The sequence below is a fragment of the Megalobrama amblycephala genome, linkage group LG12 (genome assembly GCF_018812025.1).
Source record: "Megalobrama amblycephala isolate DHTTF-2021 linkage group LG12, ASM1881202v1, whole genome shotgun sequence".
In the NCBI taxonomy this organism is placed as follows: Eukaryota; Metazoa; Chordata; class Actinopteri; order Cypriniformes; family Xenocyprididae; genus Megalobrama; species Megalobrama amblycephala.
Window position 1 is genome coordinate 36,540,788 of NC_063055.1, and position 22,822 is coordinate 36,563,609.

The 22,822-nt window shown below is 39.9% G+C and overlaps 1 protein-coding gene across 2 annotated transcripts; it reads right to left on the reverse strand.

The window, feature by feature from the left end:
- Positions 1–828: 828 nt before the first annotated feature.
- On the reverse strand, positions 829–15,046 carry LOC125280416 (fibroblast growth factor receptor 1-A-like). 2 transcript variants are annotated; one of them, XM_048210939.1, is made up of 8 exons: positions 14,797–15,046; positions 11,509–11,541; positions 10,967–11,127; positions 9,571–9,694; positions 3,523–3,713; positions 2,807–2,954; positions 1,866–1,977; positions 829–1,171 (listed from the first exon to the last, which is right to left on the reverse strand). In XM_048210939.1, the coding sequence occupies exons 1-8, from the start codon at positions 14,882–14,884 to the stop codon at positions 967–969; spliced, it is 1,062 nt and encodes a 353-aa protein (XP_048066896.1). In that variant the 5' UTR covers positions 14,885–15,046; the 3' UTR covers positions 829–966. The 2 variants fall into 2 exon arrangements, with proteins under 2 accessions (XP_048066896.1, XP_048066897.1); XM_048210940.1 differs by having other exon boundaries at positions 1,028–1,197; positions 14,797–15,035.
- Between the last annotated feature and the right edge of the window lie 7,776 nt (positions 15,047–22,822).

Consider the following 22,822-nt stretch of genomic DNA (forward strand, 5'->3'; position numbering starts at 1 on the left):
CGTTGAGAAAGCAAACTTTGTCAGCTTCCTTCATCTCAGCTAGGTTCAGCCAGAGATGGCATTCCTGGACCACCAGTGCGGACATCGTCTGGCCAAGGGACCACGTAGTGACTTTTGTTGCCATACGCAGTTCTTGCATCAACCCTGGCTCAGAACTAACCTCGTGCAGCTCTTTTAGTGCTTTGGCCTGGTGTACTTGCAGGAGGGCCATAGAATGCAAGGCGAAGGCAGCCTGTCCAGCGACACTGTAAGCCTTGGCGGCAAGTGCAGCTGAGAACTTACAGGCCTTGGATGGGAGGCGAGGGCGTTTCCGCCAGGTGGCAGCACTTTGCGGGCATAAATGCACAGCAATTGCATGCTCCACCTGAAGGACCTGAAGGATTTGGATAAAACAGTCAATCGCTTTGATGCCGTGCCTGAACGCCATTTATCCCTTCACAGTGGCGTATGGGCAAGCAGGGCTATTAAATTATTCTTAATATTATCATGCTACTTTTATTATTAATTCATTATTAATTTGCCCCGCGATATCATAGCGCATCACCGCATAACTGACATGCTGTGAGGATAATAAAACATTAGATACAGTAGCCCCTCAATTAAAAACAACTTGTTTAACACAAAATACTTCTTGGTTCATGAAAAATAAAAAATTTTTCTCACTATGGGCCACAAGAGAAATATTAAGAAAATAAATTAGATTCATCTCTGCATATCAGAATATGCACTGTTAATGCAACAACAGATACCAAAAGCTTAGTTTTTACTTTCAGTTTCTGTAGTGAATAATTGATTGGCGTTTGAGACTTCTTCACCCGCATAATTCTCATGCAAAGTTTTCACATTGTTTGTGTGATATCCACTAGTTCACCTTCGTGGTTTAAAATGGAAATCTTTTCAATATTGTGACATGCCATTTTTCTTTATCACCAGTTGCTCATAAAATGATGGATTCACATATCGTTGTTACACACAGAAGGGGACGGAGACACAGGTAAAACGTATATGATGTTTATTGAACAACCAGAGAGTTATAGCAGAGTGCAGGTAAGTGAATGCAGATAAAGTTCTTAGCAGATGGCTATCAAGGCAGTGATACTTGTCTTGATCTTCTCTCCAGGATTCGTAGATGTGGGCAGGCGTGGAACGGATGACACACGGAGACAACTCACTGAAGACACAGAGAACATGAGGAATCTTGGAAGACAATGGAAACAGGTAAGTAGTCTTTATGGTAAGCATAACAGGAAGTATATCTTAATGAGACCAGACAGTGACTGAGTGCTCTGAAGTGTCTTTTATGCTGCGGTGGTGATGAGTGCTGATGAGTGTAAGGTGTTGCTGGTTAACACTCAGGAGAGGGAGTGCAATGTGATTGGTTGAGTGAAGAGCCTGGCGTGTCTGTGACAATCGTCCGCGTCATATCCCGTGATAATAAAATTAAGTGAATTAATGAGTAAATAAAATGAGTAAATGAGTAAATAAACAAGCAAACTTAAACTTGTTTGCTTAAAATTTATGCGAATAATTTGCTGATGCAGATTGCTGATGAAAAAGATCCCCCCCCCCCCCCCCCACACACACACATTTAACGACTAGCTAAAACATTCTAAGACTGAGCTCAACACACAGCGATTATTTCCTGTGACTGAAGCAGATTTAAATACTTACGTATGGAATTTGAACACCGACTTTAAACGCCGACTGAATGCAACTGGCTCTGACTGGACACGTTTGAGCACGATCAGTCATGAGTATCAATTTACATTCGGCCTAACAATTGTTAAGTGTGTCCCCGGCTTTAGGTGCAGAGGAAATGGTGGACTTTATTTGGTTCAAAATACAAACAAATGAACACAAACTACCATAAGGGGGAAAACACCAGTAACAGGGCAGGTAACAGTACAGAAGACAGGCATAGGACCAGCCCAGCTGGACTGGAGGATGATGCTGGAATCATGTCCTGGGCACTGGGCACTTCAAAAAAGACAAGGAAAAGACATTAAAAAACATGAGTGGCAGGATCATCTCACAAAACTGCAGTATAAACATACACTGAATAAAAATGGTAACATCTAAAACAATTGTTATGGGTTAAATCAGGTAGATGCTCTTTAATAATGGAAGGTTACCACTTTTTACAGTGACCTTTACAAAGTAATTCAAATCATTTCTGACTAAGATGGTTTGTTTTCTTTTTCATGCAGCAAATAATCAATGGTAGATAGCTAGTATAAGACCACTGTATTGCTTGTATAAATTAGTATTTACTAGCACTGACAATGACTTAAACATAATAGCTTGTGCCTTCCATAAAATCAAACTATTGGACACTATAAAAATGACTGTGATTTTAACGGTAAAAGACACCAGTAAAAACCTGTTAGCTAGTTAACAGTAAGTTTCCTTACGGTGAATAACTAATAGATCTAACCTTATATTTAATGTAATTTTACAGTAAAATTTTTGGAACTGAAAAAGAACAAGTCATGTGTAATTTACAGTGAAAACCAGCAAACTGACATTCACAGAATTCCTTGCATGACACCTTTGATTCATCATGTGACTTTCTCATCACCATCTGTTTTTGGTGATTTTCAGTCTATTACAAAGGTACAAAACAGATATTAGTGCTTCAGTAGGTTGGTTTAATGTTGCTACCACATTTTTTTACGCTGGCAACCACAGCTGCCAGATTTTTTATTTATTTATTTATTTATTTATTTTTTACAGTGCACAAAGTGTTCAAACCACAGTGTGAACGGTCGCAGTCAACCAAAAAGAGCACCACAAGAACCGAAGATACCTTCATAGACAGTCAACCATGCAGACTGGCGGGAGACGTCGATGATAGAGTTCCCAGCCAAGCAGGTGTACTCTCCAGCATCCTCTAAAGACACATTCCTGATCTGCAGTACCTCCATCTCCTTAACTGTAGTGTTGATGACTGCCGTCTAGAGGAAAGAACCACAGGATGAAGCCAGAGAGCTCCAGGAAAACCCACCAGAGGAGAAAGGATGTTTTGGATGTTTTTGGACTCCAGTGTCCTTGTTGGGCACCCGTCATTACTGCTCTAATGAAGTTACTTTAAAGAATGGACAAGTAATTTGCAGACACTTTTATCGGCAACAGAAAAGGTAAGGAACTTTGGACAACACTGATTTCTGATATTTCTATTTAAAGGAACATTCCAGGATACAACTTAAGCGCTATCAACTGTGTCTGGTAGGCTATCTGTGGCAGCATTAATTACTACAGAAACAAATAAATGTGTTTAAATCCACTTTATGGGACAATTAGTTTATGTTTGCTCCATAGACTTCTATTGTCAGTGTTTGACAAGAAGTTCACTTCATTTCAGTTTAAGTTTTACAAACTGTAGGATGATTAAATATTGTAAACTCTGAGGTGTCACTACATTATTTTGTGTAGAAAAACATGAGAATTTTCATTGTAATTGACAACCTTGAAGCACACTTCAGTTTGTCTGAGGTCAATCTCAGACTATTAAAAAAGTTTTACCTTCAAGATCTGAACACGTGATCCACTAGTGTCTACTCTGCTGCCGTTCTCCGCGACGTGTTTCAGCCAGTGAATCTGAATCAGAAGATCACTGCTGTAGGCTTTACAATCAAACTCCACGTCACTACCCACTATTGCTGTACGGTTAGCAGGAAACCCGGCCTGAAGGATCGGCCTGTCCGGTGAACGCTCTGTATCACACACACACAAACACACACACACACAACTGGCATATGTGGTTTATGGACACTTGATATTTGTGTAATGGGTTTTGTACTGTACAAACTGTATATTCTATCCCCTTACGCTAGCCCTAAACCTACCAATCAAAAAACTTTTGGCATTTTTTGAATTTCAAAAAAGAAAAAAAACATACACACACACACACACACACACACACACACACACACACACACACACACACACACACACTTTAGTATGTTTTTAAACCATTTGGTTTACGGGACATAGGAAGTGTAAATGTTTATGTTGTAATTCCTTCATCATACGCTGTCACGTTTGTGTTTGGGTTTTCATGTTCTTCTTCTAGTTCGGTTTAATGGCGGTTGACAATCCAACTAGTACCGCCATCAATGGGAAGGAAAAACAAAAACAATCATGGGGGGGGATTATAATAATAATGTTAAAATAAAGTTACATATGCCATACATAAATTATACTTTCTAATCCTGTTATTTTGAGATAACTAAAAGTATTTATCTCTGTATTCTTGACTGTCCTAAGGCACAACTTAATAGATTTGATAGAGTAAAAATGATTAAACCTATATCTTTCAATTTCTGCTGGTCATATAATTAGAATATCATCAAAAAGTTGATTTATTTCACTAATTCCATTCAAAAAGTGAAAGTTCATAAGGTAGATTATATAAAGGGAAAATTATATTCATTCATTACACACAGACTGATATATTTCAAATGTTTATTTCTTTTAATTTTGATGATTATAACTGACAGCTAAGGAAAATCCCAAATTCAGTATCTCAGAAAATGAGAATATTGTGAAAAGGTTCGATATTGAAGACACCTGGTGCCACACTCTAATCAGCTAATTAACTCAAAACACCTGCAAAGGCCTTTAAATGGTCTCTCAGTCTAGTTCTGTAGGCTACACAATCATGGGGAAGACTGCTGACTTGACAGTTGTCCAAAAGACGACCATTGACACCTTGCACAAGGAGGGCAAGACACAAAAGGTCATTGCAAAAGAGGCTGGCTGTTCACAGAGCTCTGTGTCCAAGCACATTAATAGAGAGGCGAAGGGAAGGAAAAGATGTGGTAGAAAAAAAATGTCCAAGCAATAGGGATAACCGCACCCTGGAGAGGATTGTGAAACAAAACCCATTCAAAAATGTGGGGGAGATTCACAAAGAGTGGACTGCAGCTGGAGTCAGTGCTTCAAGAACCACTACGCACAGACGTATGCAAGACATGGGTTTCAGCTGTCGCATTCCTTGTGTCAAGCCACTCTTGAACAACAAACAGCGTCAGAAGCATCTAAAGACAAAAAGGACTGGACTGCTGCTGAGTTATGTTCTCTGATGAAAGTAAATTTTGCATTTCCTTTGGAAATCAGGGTCCCAGAGTCTGGAGAAAGAGAGGAGAGGCACACAATCCACGTTGCTTGAGGTCCAGTGTAAAGTTTCCACAGTCAGTGATGGTTTGGGGTGCCATGTCATCTGCTGGTGTTGGTCCACTGTGTTTTCTGAGGTCCACGGTCAACGCAGCCATATACCAGGAAGTTTTAGAGCACTTCATGATTCTTGCTGCTGACCAACTTTATGGAGATGCAGATTTCATTTTCCAACAGGACTTGGCACCTGCACACAGTGCCAAAGTTACCAGTACCTGGTTTAAGGACCATGGTATCCCTGTTCTTAATTGGCCAGCAAACTCGCCTGACCTTAACCCCATAGAAAATCTATGGGGTATTGTGAAGAGGAAGATGCGATATGCCAGACACAACAATGCAGAAAAGCTTAAGGCCACTATCAGAGCAACCTGGGCTCTCATAACACCTGAGCAGTGCCACAGACTGATCGACTCCATGCCACGCCGCATTGCTGCAATAATTCAGGCAAAAGGAGCCCCAACTAAGTATTGAGTGCTGTACATGCTTATACTTTTCATGTTCATACTTTTCAGTTGGCCAAGATTTCTAAAAATCCTTTCTTTGTATTGGTCTTAAGTAATATTCTCATTTTCTGAGATACTGAATTTGGGATTTTCCTTAGTTGTCAGTTAAAATCATCAAAATTAAAAGAAATAAACATTTGAAATATATCAGTCTGTGTGTAATGAATGAATATAATATACAAGTTTCACTTTTTGAATGGAATTAGTGAAATAAAGTTTTGATGATATTCTAATTATATGACCAGCACCTGTATGTTCTTGAATTCTTCTTTTTATTTCTGCTTTACTCATTGGAATTTGTACTTCAGTGTTCATATGTTTGATTGTCTGTTTGACCAGTTTGGCAACTATTTCATTACCTTGTCCTTCCACATGTGCAGGTATAGGAACCTCAGGACTACCCATTTTTTTGGATTTTCTTATTGTATATTGTTTTGGTTTTTTACCTGCTCTGTCAAAATATATAGATTAATACTTATTAAAGCTACAAAAGTTATTCAGTCAAGTGATTTTCTCTGTCTTTTGTTATTTGATTAACATTAATGACAGACAGCGGCAGGTTTATTAGGCTGCTGTCATTTTAAGATCTGAAGCACATGACATGGATCTGACACACATTTGATGTTCTCATAACTCTTGTAATTTAAGACTTTTTAACTCATTTAAAGGGATAGTTCGCCCAAAAATAAAAATTGGAAACAGATCTCGCCCCCATTAAAATTTATTTTTCCTACTATTATAGTAAATGGGGCGTGAGATCTGTTTGGTTACTGACATTCTTCCAAATATCTTTCTTTTATGTTCAGCAGAACAAAGAAATTCATACAGGTTAGGAGTTTTGTGTGTTTCAGTCTGTTCAAGCGCAAAAGAGAACCCAATGCGGTACTGGCGCGTGGGTTTTTGGAGAGATACCATCATGGTGACAAGTGACGTATGCTGCTTGGTTTGACAGTAGGTAAGTTACATGTTTTAAGTTGCTGTACTCAGTCAGTAAGTGTTATAACAAGTTGGCATTTTCTGAATTTTCTTATTAGGGTTTACAATGAAGTAAATAACTCATTTGATTTGCAAGAACTCGAAAAAATGTAATTAACTATATATTTTATGTTAATTGCTATCAAAATGTATGAGTTAGCTAACTCTGCACTTCAAGTTAGGGGCAATTAACATGCATAAGTACTACAAACTCAACTAGTTCTGCATACTTAAAATTGGGAACATAATTGGGAATTGTGAACTTAATCATAATCAGTTACATCAAATTTTTTGATGTTCCCCATTTGTTATTTGTGTTTACAGTGCATAGAGAGATCTTCTATTTTGGCATTTTGGAAAACATCATTTATCATGATTTATATCCCGTCCTGTGGTTCCTACACCACAGCCTCTCCACATCATGCCTGCCAGGCCAGAGACTGTTCACATCATGCCTGTCAAGCCAGAGATTGTTCACGTCATGCCTGTCAAGCCAGAGACTGTTCACGTCATGCCTGTCAAGCCAGAGATTGTTCACGTCATTTCTGCCAAGCCTGTTCACAATATGGCCGCCAAGCCTGTGTCTTTGAACTAGATGGCCGCTACACCTGTGTCTTCGGACAAGATGGCCGCTATGCCTGTATCTTCAGACAAGATAGTCACTACACTTGTGTCTTCGGGCCAAGATTACCGCTATGCCAGAGCTCCCAGCCATCATGGCCACCACCAATGAACTTCCTGTCTGCCTTTATACAACCACGAGAGGTCGCCCCTGAGTTCCCTGTCTGCCCTGCTGCCCTGATTATTTGGACTGATTGCCTGTGTTTGACCCATTGCCTGTATTTTGGATTACATTTCTGGATTGTCCCTCTAATAAAGCTGCGTTCGGATCTTCATTTAGTCTGGGAGCAGTTTCGTAACAACTGTACTGCACACACTTCCTTGTGGAGCACTATTTTACATATCTGGAATATGATGATCCAACCCTTACCTGAACTGTTCTATTAAGCAAAAACTCTTTTACTCAGTTAAAAATTCTGCCTTAAATCCCTATTTGTTCCAACTTTATTAAGAGCCCCTCCTTTCAAAGCATGTCATAAGCTTTTCAATATCAAAAAATATGCCTACTACCATCTCTTTATTATCTCAAGGCTTTCTTATGTCTGTCTATAAACATAAGGCAGCATCTAATGTACTGCGTACTTTACAAAAGCCACTCTGTTGAGGTGAAATAATCCCTTTTCTTTCTAACATGTGGTTCAATGTGCTCTGCTCACAATCACATGTTCCATTAACTTACATAAATTCAATGTTAATGTGATAGGTCTATAATTTGTAACATTATGCTTGTTCTTGGCTGGCTGTAAGACAGGGATAACAGCCGCATGTTTCTACGAAGAAGGACGTCTCCTTGTGCTCCACACTTTATTAAAAAGATGTAATATAACATTCAAAGACAAGTCAGATAAATTTTTAATCATTGTATATCACACCTCATCCTTTCCTGGAGATGTATGCTTAACTCCCCCAACAGCTCTCTTTAACTCATGTAATGGAAATTCCACATCAAAATGGTCATTAGACGGCCTTTTCTCCATAAGAATATTTGGATGTTCCTTTCTACTTTGAGAAAACTACTACTTTGTTCTCTACTTATTTTCAATTTGTCTGATATGTTATTGTTACTGTGTACTTTAACAAACACCTCTGCTAACATTTCTGCCTTTTCAACATTAGATACAGCTGTTCTTTCATGTGATCCCCATAGTCATGTATTTAAGCCCTTTTGTTTGCCATGTTATTTGGCCATGTATTAAAGTAAGTTGCTGTTCCATGTTTCCATGCGCAAGATCTGTTTATAGTCTAGTCAAGTTTTTGTTTATGGTTCGTTTCATGCTTTGGATTTTGTTTATAGTTTGTTTTATGTTTTTGGATTTTCATTGTAAATAATCTGCACTTGGGTTCGCTACGCTATTGCCGTTGCCTGCTCTGTATCAGCTCCGTTACATACATGTTTGTGGAACATAAACTATAAGAACACAAACACACACAAATAGCCCACACACACAAATATTTACACACACAAATATTAAAAAAAAATAATCCTTTCTCTAATTAGCTTTTTCCCCCTCCTAAAGAAATCAAAGTTAAAGGGTTAGTTCACCCAAAAATGAAAATTCTGTCATTTATTACTCACCCTCATGCTGTTCCACACCCGTAAGACCTTCGTTAATCTTCGGAACACAAATTAAGATATTTTAGTTGAAATCCAATGGCTCCGTGAGGCCTGCATAAGGAGCAATGACACTTCCTTTCTCAAGATCCATCACTAAATAAGTCGTTATTTATTTTTTTATTTTTTTTGGTGCTCCAAAAATATTCTAGTTGCTTAATAATATTAATATTGAGCCACTGTACTCACATGAACTGATTTAAATATGTTTTTAGTACATTTATGGATCTTGAGAGAGGAAATGTCATTGCTCCCTATGAAGGCCTCACGGAGCCATCGGATTTCAACTAAAATATCTTAATTTGTGTTCCGAAGATGAATGAAGGTCTTACGGGTGTGGAACGGCATGAGGGTGAGTAATAAATGACAGAATTTTCATTTTTGGGTGAAATAACCCTTTAACGCAAATCACGCACATGACATCACACAGCAATTACAACCTCTAAACTCGTAAACAGGAACTTCTCAGGAGGATTTGACAGTACAAATTTGCAAGTCTAGAATGTGTTTGAATTACTTTATTCCAAATACTCTGTCCTTATCCTGTAAACGCTTCAAACACTTATATTTGCAATGGATTATATACCACACCCCATCAACAGAGTACATGTGCCTGTCCTTGAAGATGACATTTACATCAAACTAACTTTTAATATGCAAGAGAAGAAAAGAAATATGACTGACCAACTATATCGAGCTGGTAGGTGTGATTGATGCTGCCGTATTTGTTTTCCGCCAGGCAGGTGTAGTTGCCTTTGTCTGACGGTCCCACCGATGTCATTATGACGATCCACATGTGCACTAGAACCTGTGCAGTAACAGAGATACATATCTGATAAGAACTATGAATGACTAAAGGCATATTTTACATTTTTATTATTTGTTGTTATATATTTTTTATTTTGATTTGTCAGTTATCATGTGGATACATAAGAGCTCTTCTGGTTATTGTGATGAAATGAATCTCAGACATGGCTGGGCAAAATATGGTTAGCTTCTTGGCCTACAGAACCGCAGATGTGAGTCTGCCTGATTTCATTATCACAAACACTTAATGGGATCTTAATGGAAGATTAATACAAATCTTTTTACATATTGATCTGTTCCTCACATAAAACTATTGTTTGGCACCATGGCCCTGTTTACACCTGGTATTAAGATGTGTTTTGGTCGATGAGATCTTTTAACCACTCCTGTCCTGATTTCTTCAAGGGAGGGTCTATGGGCAGGTAAATGTATTTTTGTTTGTTTGTTTTACAGATCTTTCAATCTAATGGACAAAGTAAGCTTGTGCAATTTACATTTGAATGCCACTGAAGACGACTGAAAAACACACAGAGAGCAGCAGCTTTCGTTTCTGCTCTGAGAGCAGCAACAGTGTGTGTTAGAAATCAGGAATGGTGAGAGAACATTGTGCATGGTATGTTTTTGTCCTCAACCCAAACTTGGGTCTTCAGCAAAGTTTAAATCCCGTCTGGCTAGCTCGCTTTCCATAATGTTTACACATTAGGTCAGTAGGTGGAAAGGAGACGGCCTTTAGTGGCTGTTTGAACACATTTGACCACCTGAGCATCTATACTACTAAAGCAATCAGGTTGAATGCATTTTCGACTACCTCTTGAAGTAGTCGAAAGTGGACAAGCTCAAAAAGTTTTAGACCCTGTTTACACCTGTATTAAGTGTCATCCACTTGTGATCCAATCGACCAAAACCCATCTTAATATCAGGTGTAAACAGGGCCCAGAAGGCTTAATACATCCCACAAGTTTAATGCTTTGATGCTTTTTGTTCTTTTTGGTGACTGCTGGGGGGCTAAGAAACTGATAAGGTTAAGGCTTTGATGTGTCATTGTGAAGCAAAAATGAGTCGTTTGGCAGCTTGTGAGGATAAATTTTTATAATAAAAAATGACCCCTGTCAAAAGATCAGAGAATTTGATTGCTTATGTCATGAGCCCTGGATTAGTGGACTAATTTCACACAAGCTATACTTGAGAGTATGACAGAGTTAAGACAGATAATCTCTCATTTAAACCTCAGACAGAACTTGATAGATGATGACAGCACATTTAGTGCCCTCACCCCAAAAGCTCCTTTTCGCGTAAACTCTTTGCCGTTCTTGAGCCACTTGAGCGTTGGTGTAGGGTTACCTTTGGCCTGGCAATAGAACATTACGTTATGACTGATTTGAACCATGTATAGCTTCTTCATCTTCTCAGGATGAGTCCAGTAGGGCGCCATTGCTGAGGAACAGATAGAAAGTAAAGAAAATAAGATGGGGAAAATTAAATTGGTCATTTTGAAACTATTGTTTTGAAACTAAATGAAACTATGATGTGCACAATATCAGGACCAATTCTGGTTTTGCTCCCTCTGACTGTCTTGATATTACCTTTGGGACTCAAAGACAATCAAAAGAATGAAGATTTGTACATTCTACAAGATGCTTGTGGTTTATTAGACAAAATGTTTCCTGCTATAACTCCTGCTTTAAAGGACAATCCTAACAATTTTGTAAAAAATGGATAGTAGAGAAAAAAATCTGAGCCAGAGTTTACCGGACAAGAGTGACTCACAAAGTAGTTTCTGGCTACATCATTTGGCTTCTTCTGAGGAAGACTTACCTTCATCATCATTTTTTGAGAAATCCAATCCATCTGATCAAGAACAGAAAATAAAATGAGGATGTTATGATGTTAAAAAACTGAAGTGAACAGAAACAAATCTTTTTTTTTTTTTTTTTTTTCCCCTCAACCAGGGATACCACTAAGAACAAGATACATAAAAATGTGTTATAATTAAGGCTGTTAGAATTCAAGCTTGAATTATTAAAATAATCTAAAAATTCCTTTCAAAAATCAATTTACATTAGGGGGTATAATTAACATTTGAATTATGCAAATCAATTTTGAACATTTTAAAATAATTAATTGCACTAAATTAACTGTCCTGGTTAAACAATGAAGCACTCGGTCTATAGAAAGAAGTCTGATTAAAAGTAATACTATATACTTTTTGATACAGAGTTTCTATTCAATCTAGTTTATCGGTTACTTAATCCAGAATTCTGATAGCATTTGGCACCCTACAGATAAGCAAAAACACCTTCAAGGGGAGGACGAGACTTGTAGTAACTACTATGTAATTTACTGAGTATTTGAGAAATCTTAATGATGTTTGAATGATTTAGATGAGGTTAGACAATCACAACAGAAGTCAATTACTGCATATATTAAGGAATCTGGTTACCCTTTATTTTGATGGTCCCCTTTAGACATTCTGTTGACTATGTAACTTGTCAACTTACTCTCATTTGAGTATTAGTAGACTGTTAGTGGTATGTCACGGTGGCACACAAAAACAAGATGTTAGGATCCAGTTGCAGCATTTATTGGGCAATCCAAAGTCGTAATCCAGAAAACAGGCAAGGGTCAAAATCCAAGAAACAGTCCACAAACAGAAAGCCAGAGGTACAAAAGTGCACGTAACAAAATAACAAGCCACAAACAAAGGCAGAAACAACTGAGACTAAATAGACAGAACTAATGATCAAACACAACAGCTGAGCGCAGTGAAACGATGATAATGAGTCCAGGAGGTGAACTATGGGAAATGAAGTTCAGACAGGTGACAAAAGTCCATGTTGGAGTGCCCTCTAGTGGTTAACTTGGGCACTCTACTTCGTGATCATGACAGTACCCCCTCCTTACGGAGCGGCTACCAGACGCTCCATGAAACAAAAACAATGCTCAGGAGGGAGGTGGACTGGAGGAGGACCAGGGGGAGGGACGGTGGTCCAGGACCAGAGCCCCTGACTGAAGGCCAGGGAGGAGCCGGAGGAACAGACCACGGGGGCTCTAAGAAGGTCGGGGTCCTGGCTGAATGCCAGGGCGGCGCTGGAGGAACTGACCAGGCGAGTTCCAGCAGATCTGGATTCCTGGCTGAGTGCCAGGGCGGTGCTGGAGGAACAGACCAAGCGGGTTTCAACGGTTCAGACGGCCTGGGCAGCGGCGGCAGGGCAGAAGGCCTGGGCGGCGGCGTCAGGGCAGAAGGCTTGGGCGGCGGCGTCAGGGCAGAAGGCTTGGGCGGCGGCGTCAGGGCAGAAGGCTTGGGCGGCGGCGGCAGGGCAGAAGGCTTGGGCGGCGGCGGCAGGGCAGAAGGCTTGGGCGGCGGCGGCAGGGCAGAAGGCTTGGGCGGCGGCGGCAGGGCAGAAGGCTTGGGCGGCGGCGGCAGGGCAGAAGGCTTGGGCGGCGGCGGCGGCAGGGCTGGCGGCCTGGGCGGCGGTGTCAGGGCAAGTAGCTCAGGTGGCACCGGCAGGGAAAGGCGCTTAGTTGGCGCCGGCAGGGCAAGGCGCTTGGGAAACCAAAGGAGGAAGCCCTTCTCCTTTTCCTCCTCTTATGAGGGTGAGGCGGTGGCTCTGTGCCTACCTGATCTGTAGGCACCGAAGTGAACCCACAGGCTGGAACAGACTCTAAAGCGAACTCCCTGGCTGGAGCGGGCTCTGGAGCAGATTCCCTGGCTGGAGCGGACTCACTGGCTGGAGCGGACTCTGGAGTGGACTCAATGACTGGAGCGGATTCCCTGGCTGGAGCAGGCTCTGGGAAGACCTCCAGACCTTGAGGGATGACTGAAGCCTTCCTCCTCCTCCTCTTCCTCCTTTTACGAGAGTGAGGCGATGACTCCGTGCCCTCCTCCTCTGTGGATTCGGGAGCGACCTCGCAGGCTGGAGAGGGCTCTGAAGCAGACACACGGGCTGGAGCGGCCTCTGGTTGAGCATGTGTTGCCCACTGGCTTCTATGGCCAAGATATTTGACAAAGCCCCAAAAGTTCAAGACCTGCAGCCCCTCCATCTCCCACTGCAGCAGAGGATCATCGAGACCTTTATTAAAAATCTCTTTAAGCGCATCTTCATTATATTTTAGGGCCACCGCCTCCGTCCAAAACCTCCAGGAAAAGCACCATACCTCCTCTCCCTCCTGGCGTAGAGCCATCACCGCCCCAAGCAAAGCCACATGCTCCCTGCCCGTGGCTGGCGGAAGAACCCTCATGCTGCTGGATCCTTGCAGTGGGTGGTTCGTTCTGTCACGGTGGCACACAAAAACAAGATGTTAGGATCCAGTTGCAGCATTTATTGGGCAATCCAAAGTCGTAATCCAGAAAACAGGCAAGGGTCAAAATCCAAGAAACAGTCCACAAACAGAAAGCCAGAGGTACAAAAGTGCAAGTAACAAAATAACAAACCACAAATAAAGGCAGAAACAACTGAGACTAAATAGACAGAACTAATGATCAAACACAAAACAGCTGAGTGCAGTGAAACGAGGATAATGAGTCCAGGAGGTGAATTATGGGAAATGAAGTTCAGACAGGTGACAAAAGTCCATGTTGAAGTGCCCTCTAGTGGTTAACTTGGGCACTCCAATTCGTGATCATGACATGGTAGGGTTAGTAGAATAAGTTGACATGTAGTTGTAAAGTTACCTATAGTCAGTAGAATGTCTTTTGGGGAGAATCAAAATAAAGTGTTATCGGATATTAAGCAGACAGTCTACTAATACTCTAATGAGAGTTAGTTGTCATGTAGGTGCAACATCCTTATAGTCAACAGAATATCTAGGGGACCATAAAAATAAAGTGTTACCAGATACTGTTGCAAAAAACATCCTGTTTAATTTCAGGTTAGACAAAAGGTGGAAAACAATCAGAGCTGTTTTGGTAAAAGAAACCATAAGCAACAAGAAGTGGATTTAAGTGGAAAAAGCTGACATTAAAGTGTAGGATATAGCCAATTTACAATTTTTTATTTTTTTTTATTTTAGGGAGCTTAATTGTAAAATGTCTGAGTCTGAGACATCGTTTATTATTGATGGTTTATTACATGATACAACAAGAGGACTACAAAAAAGACTTACCCTCATCTTGGGTGGCTGGTCTGCCCTGGGACTGAAGAGCCTGAGTTAGGAGTACCGAGATCAGCAGCAGCATGGTCTTCATCATCATCAAGGATTCTGTTTACATCCAGCTCAGCTCTCCATAAAACAGCTAGGACTTCCGCACTGTTGTTCAAGAAAACAGAATCTTCAGTTGGGCGAGACTTGAGTGTAACCATCTGGATTTTATTAGATAGTGAAATGAAGGCTAGGATATTATTGGTTAATATTTTTTTCTCCTCCTACACAACCATTTTTATGCTAGCATTCTTTTCTTTTTTCTTTTCTTTTCTTTTCTTTTTTTTTTTTTTTTTTTGCGTAACATGCCTTTAATATCTTTTTGGGAAATGACAACTGTATGGTTCCTGGAAGAAAATAAAACCCCAAGATAGAAGGCTTGACAAATTACCAAATTAATTTGCTGACGTAAATGTTTGAACTCTTTTATGAACATTCATCAGTAGACACTCCATAGCTATTAGGGCCCGACTGATGAATTCTTTCCTGTTCATTCTTTTCATTCTTTATTTTTTCCTTTATTTCCAAATTTCTAATTCTCCTCTAAACTCACTTTCCATAATGCCGCTGTAACTGCCGGGTAAAGTCCTCTGCGTAGCTTGCAGACTTGTGGGCTCAGCTGAAGTGCGCATCGAGGGCGCATAGCAGCCGCAAAGGGGGCCTCGCGAGCACCCGTCTGAAACCTAAAATTATGAATGGGACATTCGCACGCGGCAGCCATTGTAAGTCCACAAGACCGAAAGTGCACATAAGTGTGCCATTTGGGATTCAGCCTACAACGTTCAATTGACCATATGCCTGGTTGGCTACTTCCTAGTTTTCTTTAAGAATTATTTATTAATCTATTTCCGGTGAACTGTTAGCTGATCATTCTGTACTCGCTGTACACAAAACCATAAATGGTTGACTTTTTAATGTTGTATTTATATTTTAATGCAGTAAATAATATTTTAATGCAAAGACGAAGCTAATGGGAACGTTTGAATAAGAAACGTTATGTCTGTAAATAGACATGCACGCACAACATTTTTCCAGCACTTCAAATGTTATTTTTAATGTGATGAGCACAATCATTATTTGTTCATCCTTCTGAGATTGTGCCCATTTGTAAAACCAAACATTTCAAGATGTAGGACATCCAACATTTAATAGAAAACACTTTTATTTAAAAATAAAAAATACATTAATTACCACTATAACCAGCAGGTGGCGGCAGAGTACCATTTATTTTCGCATATATTAACCATTTTCTGTAGGGTGAATTGAAGGTGCTTCTCATTTCTTATTTGTGCATCCTCGTTTCCTTTCCTCGTGTCTCAGCTCCACCCCTGTAGGATGCGAGGAGAGGATGCAAGCAGGGGCGGATCTACCGGGGTGGCATGGGGTGGCAACTGCCACCCTAAGAAAAAGCTTTGCCACCCCATCTGCCACCCCAAAATAATCACAGAATAAAATATAAATGTAAGCAGTGTAGTCAAAACTGCAACGTGATGACCTAAAAAAGGCAGCATAACGCAAAATAATAGCAAGAAAACACATCTTTCAATAAACTGTGCATGATGGTTGCACGCAGCACGCTCAGTGTAGTCAGCTTCATTAACAAATGACTCTTATGAACTGGTTCTGTGGGAGTCAAAAACACAGCGCAGCCAAGTTCACTTACGAATTGTTTTTCCATTTGTTCGTGAATCGGGAAATTACTGCTTCTCGGCTAACTCAGAAGTCCTGTGAGAAATAGCCCAATCCCCATCCCATCCGAATATGTCCGAGATTAATTTTCGTAACTGTTTGGCGAGCTGATTCCTCGCCCACTCCACTTTCATCATGGATAAAGGTCTATTTGTGATTGTCAACTTTCTTTGTAGCCATTTGTTATGTGTAGCTACTGTATTTTTGCAGAACTGAGAAATGACTGCTTAGGGATATAGTCTTGTGTCAGAAGACCAGTACACTGCTATAGTACTGTATATACTGTAATGAAATTTGGCCAAATGTGCAGAGAATGCTGAATTTACTTTTACTGCAATTGACAGTATACTGTATTGTGGTGCATACCAAGTTCATACTTATTTTTCTCATGCTCAATTTATAATAGTAAAATGAGGGAAAAAAAAAAATCCTCAAAAAGTTAATTGCTGTATTTTACTGTATATGCATCTGTAAATGTATTTTTGTATAGTGCAGTAGCTGCAAAATAATTCCTGAATTACAATAAGATAAGATTTTTGTTACAGTGTTATATGATCTCTCTAGTGTTCACTGGGCAGTGTAGTAGTCTGTGTATTTGTTACGTTTTGTGTGTCATCTGATGCCAAAGTTTGATTTTGTAAGACAAGAATATGTTTTTGACTAGAATATTTTATTTTGACCTGGAAGTTTGAGGTTTGTATAGTTTTGAGATTGTGTTTATAGTTGTGAGAAAATGTTGAATTGTTTCATGAATTGTGCATTAGCAATTAAGAAAAACAATAACTAGACTGAAAGGTTTGAAAAACAAATTTATGCTGGCTTCTCATAAAGCCAACTTAAAGACTTGTTTAAAAAACGTAAAAACTTTGGTCAGTTAGGACAGAATATAGATATTCTGGGTGATTGCTAAAGTGTTGCTAGGTGGTTGCTAGGAGATTCTGGGTGGTTGCTAGGCTCTTACTATGCAGTTGCTGGGGTGTTGCTAGAGTATGTGGTTGATAGGATGTTCTGGGTGAACACACACAGACATTCCCACTTCTGTTAATAACAGAAACTCAAAAATTGTTTGCAAAAAACAAGTTTTTGTTGCTCTTTAACTTGCTCTAAAACATGTGATTTATATCATCGAAGTAGCCTATGTAATATTAATAAAACTGCTCATCTTCTTTAGTGATACAAGCTCAGACTCATTTAGAATCTGTTGATGTTTTTAATATAGTGTCTTTACTTGGTGCCATGATGAATATTGAAATCTTGTTATTTATTTTTATTTATTTTAAACAGTATATAGGTGACTACTTTGTGGTAATGCAATATTTGTGAACATAATTATGTATGTCAGGCCATAAATCTCCAAAAACTATGCATGGGCGCTTGCTTGGGTGTGGCCACCCCTCATAGACCTCATGCCACCCGATAAATAATTTTCTAGATCTGCCCCTGGATCCAAGGAAAGAAAACGAGGACGGAGGAATCGAGGGAAATGTTATTTGTATATTGGAATGTTCTTGTTCACTCAAGCATGACTTCAAAGCTTAATCAGCTGCGCTCAAGGGATCTGCCCTCATGTGGTTTGGCTATTTAAAAAAAAAAAAAAAAATAATAGTTTTTCAGCTGGCTTATATTATTGCGGAAGTTTCTAAAGGAGGCTCTGTGCATATAGTCCATTGACTGTAGTTTGCTCACATTTCTGCACCGTCTGGGTCAAGTCTGCACATGCAGTTGCCAGCCAGCATGTCATCAATCATAAACAGCTCTGCTCCTCCATGTTCTTCACACCAATGAAATCTGTCTGCAAATTTCTGTGATATGACAATGGTCATCAGCAAAGACAGTTTCTAAAAGCTGAAATGGAAGGAAGGATGTGTATAAGCCAAGGATGTCCAATCAATCCTGCAGCTGGAGGGTCACAACGTCTTGCAGAGTTTATGGTGGGTTCCGTTTACTCAGAAGTTGGAAATTCCAAGTTCAGTAGGAACTCCGACTAGGAAACCTGGAGGAACCACAACAACTCTGAATTCAGAATCCAATATGGCTAACCTGTAGAGCCTCTTACTGTGTTTTCAACATGAGGAAGACATGCATAATCTGTCATTAAATCACTCACCTGAGAATCAATTGAAATCAGTGAAAATAGTATGAGTGGGGATCCATGTTCGTCCTGAAGATCCTGTGATTTTGTAACATTTTGCGATCATGCAAAAGGAAGACATGAAGAAAAATTTCTTCTAAATGTCAAAACTAATATTCAAATGTGCTTTTACTTGAGTCGCAGCCCTCTATAAATTGGTCTAGCTTCGGGAAACTAACTTTACTTTTGAATCTTTTAACTGGTTTGTGGATAGTCCGTATCGTCGGCCTCCCTCAGCACTACAGAAGATACGAGATTCCGCACTCATGGATGGAGGAGTGTGAACAGAAAGACCTGACTCCCCCTCCATCACTAACACCTCAGGACTACCAAACAGCTCTCCCAGTGCATCCTGGGATTGTAGTTTGTCACACTGAGCTAAAAACCCTCTAAAATGCTTTGCTTTTCAAAATAGTTAAATATTATATAGAGCTGTCAATTCAATTAATCACGAACATAAGGGTGTGGGTGTGTACACAAATATTTACATGCATGTATACATGTCAGACACAGGCAGATGATGAAAGTAAAACTTAAGTTGATTTAAACAGGTTGCAGGAATTGCGGAGTCAACAGTGCAGTGCAGGTGAGTATGGCAGTCACAGATAACGCTGGTGGAACTTAGCTGAAGGTAACAGGAGTCCTTGTTTGTTGCAGGAGGTGAGCAGAAAATGGAGGTGACCGGAAAATCCTGCCGGCGGGCAAATAGGTCTGTGTTGTCTTGACAAGACCAGACAATGTGGTGGAGTGAACAGTGAGCTTAAGTGGGGTGTGCTGATGAGGGCTAATGAGGGTGATGGCTTGCAGGTGCAGGTGATTGAGGAGTGTGTGCAGGTGTGGAACAGGAGGGATGCTGGGAATTGGAGTGCAGTGCTGGTGACTGTGACAATATATACATACATACACATATATTATAGTTTACAAACTTTTATGTGAGATGTTATCACTCATGATTAATCGATTTGACAACACTAATTATATTATACTATATTATATTATATTTTGAGAAAGAGCAGTTAAGGCAAATAAATAAAAAATGTTAAGGTCAACATTGGATCAACTGCCCAATATCTTAAAATGCATATATGTATATGTATATATATTTATATATATATATATATATATATATATAGAGAGAGAGAGAGAGAGAGAGAGAGAGAGAGAGAAAGACAGAGAGAGCGAGAGCGAGAGAGAGAGAGTGACTGATAAGTCCCATTTCTTTATCCTTTGTAGATAAAAATTCACTTTGTAAGTAAGCATTATTCAGTTTTTAATCTAAACAACTGTAACGAATGTAGCGGTTATTAATCAATTTATGGATGAAATATGAATATAATAATTCATAAGGTTATGAATAAATTATGATTCTATTATGATAATATTATAAACGGAGTTATTCTCTGGCCATGAAAATAACTTGCTGTTAGCATAAAGCGATCGAAAAACGTTCAAGTGACTTGGTCTTCAGTTGAAAGAACGAACAGAACAATCGAGCATGAATTAAGTGTTTAATATATGCAGCTATGACTACAGAGATTATACGTCTAAAATATATACAGAAGTATACACATATATATACACAAGAGTGAAAATAAAGAAAAGACAGGGAAAGAAAGATGATCAAAGAATGGCAAATTACACAGTTAAACCCTTTTGAGAGAGCCAGCACAGAAATCAGTTTAGACAAATTTCAGTTAAATGATAATACTTGCTTATTGGTTCAAGTCCGTGAGTAGCAGTTTCAATGCGCTTGGCTGGTCCTTTCCGAGAGGGTTTCTCCGGCGGGGTTTTTCAAACGAGGTTTAAACTGAAGAGTAACTTAGCCGAAGAGAGAGAGAGTCTAAGGAAGTGGTCCTCCCGAGCTGCGCGCGTGGTTGGGAAGCGCGGTCACCTGAGGCGTCCGGAGAGACGTGCACGAGACGATCGGGAGGTCACCGGGAGAGCCCAGAAATTGTGCGTCTTTGCTTTTATGACAGATAAGCCGACACACCTCCTTGAGGTGGGGTAGCCAATAACATGGGTGCAAAGTTGGCGGGAAAGCTTTCCCTTTGTTTGGCCTCACGACTTAATCTGCATGATTTATGACTATCAGATCAGATCTCCGAATGGAGTGCGTTCTTCACAGTATCATTAAACACATAGAAAAATGCATTTGTCAGCTGTGTGACATATCTCAGTGAATAGCTCGTGTCCTGAGCTTTACGGAGAGATCAAACTCGGTACATCAGAAATGCCTATAAAAGAAGTTATGGTTTACAGACAGAATTCTATCATTAAAATGCACACTAGCACAAATACACTCATTTAAACACTAGGAAACATGCATACGCTTCAAAATACAGGATGGGTATATGTTGGCATAATTGTATCTTACATATACAGTCAAAAATGTATGTTTGTGTGTTTCTGTATGCGTCTGTGTGTGTGTTTTGTGTGTGTGCCCGTGTGTGTGGGGTGTTGGAATGTGGATCTGGTCAGTCTCTGGGGGGGGGTGCTCCTTTTGAAGTCACCAAAGTGAGGAAGTTGCAGTTTTCTGTTTACCCTCACAGGTCCACAAACCTGCCGAAAGTCACAGTCGTCCGGAGCCGAGTTAGTGATTAACAAACAAAGTTCATCAGGTTAAAAGCGTTCTGAAAACTCCAAAGTTTATTGACTCTGAACGGATCCATCCAGACGTTACAAACTGTGAAAGTATAACAAATATAACAAACAGAAGCTACACCAAACCAAGGATAGGTAGACAACAGATTCTCCCTATCACTACATACACCCTGATTCATTGTTGAATAGCTTTCACCCTTTCTTTTCCACAAGAATATGACAGAATAAACTTAAAATGCCTGTTTTGTTCGCCTTTATTGAAAAGGATTGTAGTAGAAAAAAAAAAATACAGTGCTCAACGTAAATCAGTACACCCCCTTTGAAAAGTAACATTTTTAACAATATCTCAATGAACACAAAAACTATTTCCAAAATGTTGCCAAGACTAAGTTTTATTTAACATTTGTTTAACTTATAATATGAAAGTAAGGTTAATAATATAACTTAGAGAACAAAATTTTCAGTTTTACTCAAATTAGGGTGATGCAAAAATGAGTACACGCCACTAACAGTCTCTGGAGCAAAGCTAAATTTTAGACTACAAATGTCTAATTTAATGAGAATTCAACCACAGGTGAGTCTAATAATTCATTACACAGATGTTCAGCAGACAGTTGACTATAAAAGGGTGTTAAAACACCTTCCCATTTCATGCTGTCAGCAATGGCACCACATGGAAGAGAAATGTCACAAGACCTGAGAAATTGGTACAAAAATTTTAAAAAGATGGAACTGCAACCATCTCACAGAGACGTCTAGGTCGTCCACAGAAGTTAACATCTCAACAGGAGCGTCTTCTGATGAGAAGGGTTGAAGAAAATCGGCATGCAAGTTCACTGCAGTTATCTAAAGAAGTAGAAAGCCAAACTGGGGTGACTATTTCCCGTGACACAATATGGCAATCACTGCAGAGGAATGGCATGCATGGGTGCCGTCCACAAAAGAAGCCTCTCCTAAAGCCCAGGCACAAAAAAGCTCACCTAGAGTTTGCCAGGGCCCAAGCTGACAAAGATGAAGACTACTGGGACTCTATACTCTGGAGTGATGAGACCAAGATAAATGTTTTTGGAACTGATGGCTTCAAAACTGTATGGCATCACAAAGGTGAGGAATACAAAGAAAAATGCATGGTGCCTACAGTGAAACATGGTGGTGTCAGTGTCCTTATGTGGAGCTGCATGAGTGCTGCTGGTGTCGGGGAGCTGCATTTCACTGATGGCATCATGAATTCACAGATGTACTGCTCTATACTGAAAGAGAAGATGCTACCATCACTCCGTGCCCTTGGTCCTCGTGCACTTTTCCAACATGACAATAATCTAAGGCCACTGTTAGATTTCTGAAGAAGAACAGGGTGAAAGTGATTCGATGGCTCCTGATCTGAACCCAATCGAACACCTATGGGGAATTCTGAAGAGACGAGTTGAGCATCACTCTCCATCCAGCATCCAGTCTCTAAAAGAGGTCATTCTTGAAAAAAGGAAAAAGATAGATGTTGCAAAATGTCGCCAACTTGTTCATTCCATGCCTAGAAGACTTGGTGCTGTCATTAAAAATCATGGAGGCCGT

Excerpts from the sequence above, each read along its gene's own strand:
- LOC125280416 (XM_048210939.1), bottom strand. The coding sequence starts at position 14,884 with ATGATGATGAAGACCATGCTGCTGCTGATCTCGGTACTCCTAACTCAG. Across the intron at positions 11,542-14,796 it reads ACCAGCCACCCAAGATGAGG|ATGGATTGGATTTCTCAAAA; the intron begins GTAAGTCTTTTT and ends GTTCTTGATCAG. Across the intron at positions 2,955-3,522 it reads CACGTGTTCAGATCTTGAAG|ACGGCAGTCATCAACACTAC; the intron begins GTAAAACTTTTT and ends TCTTTCCTCTAG.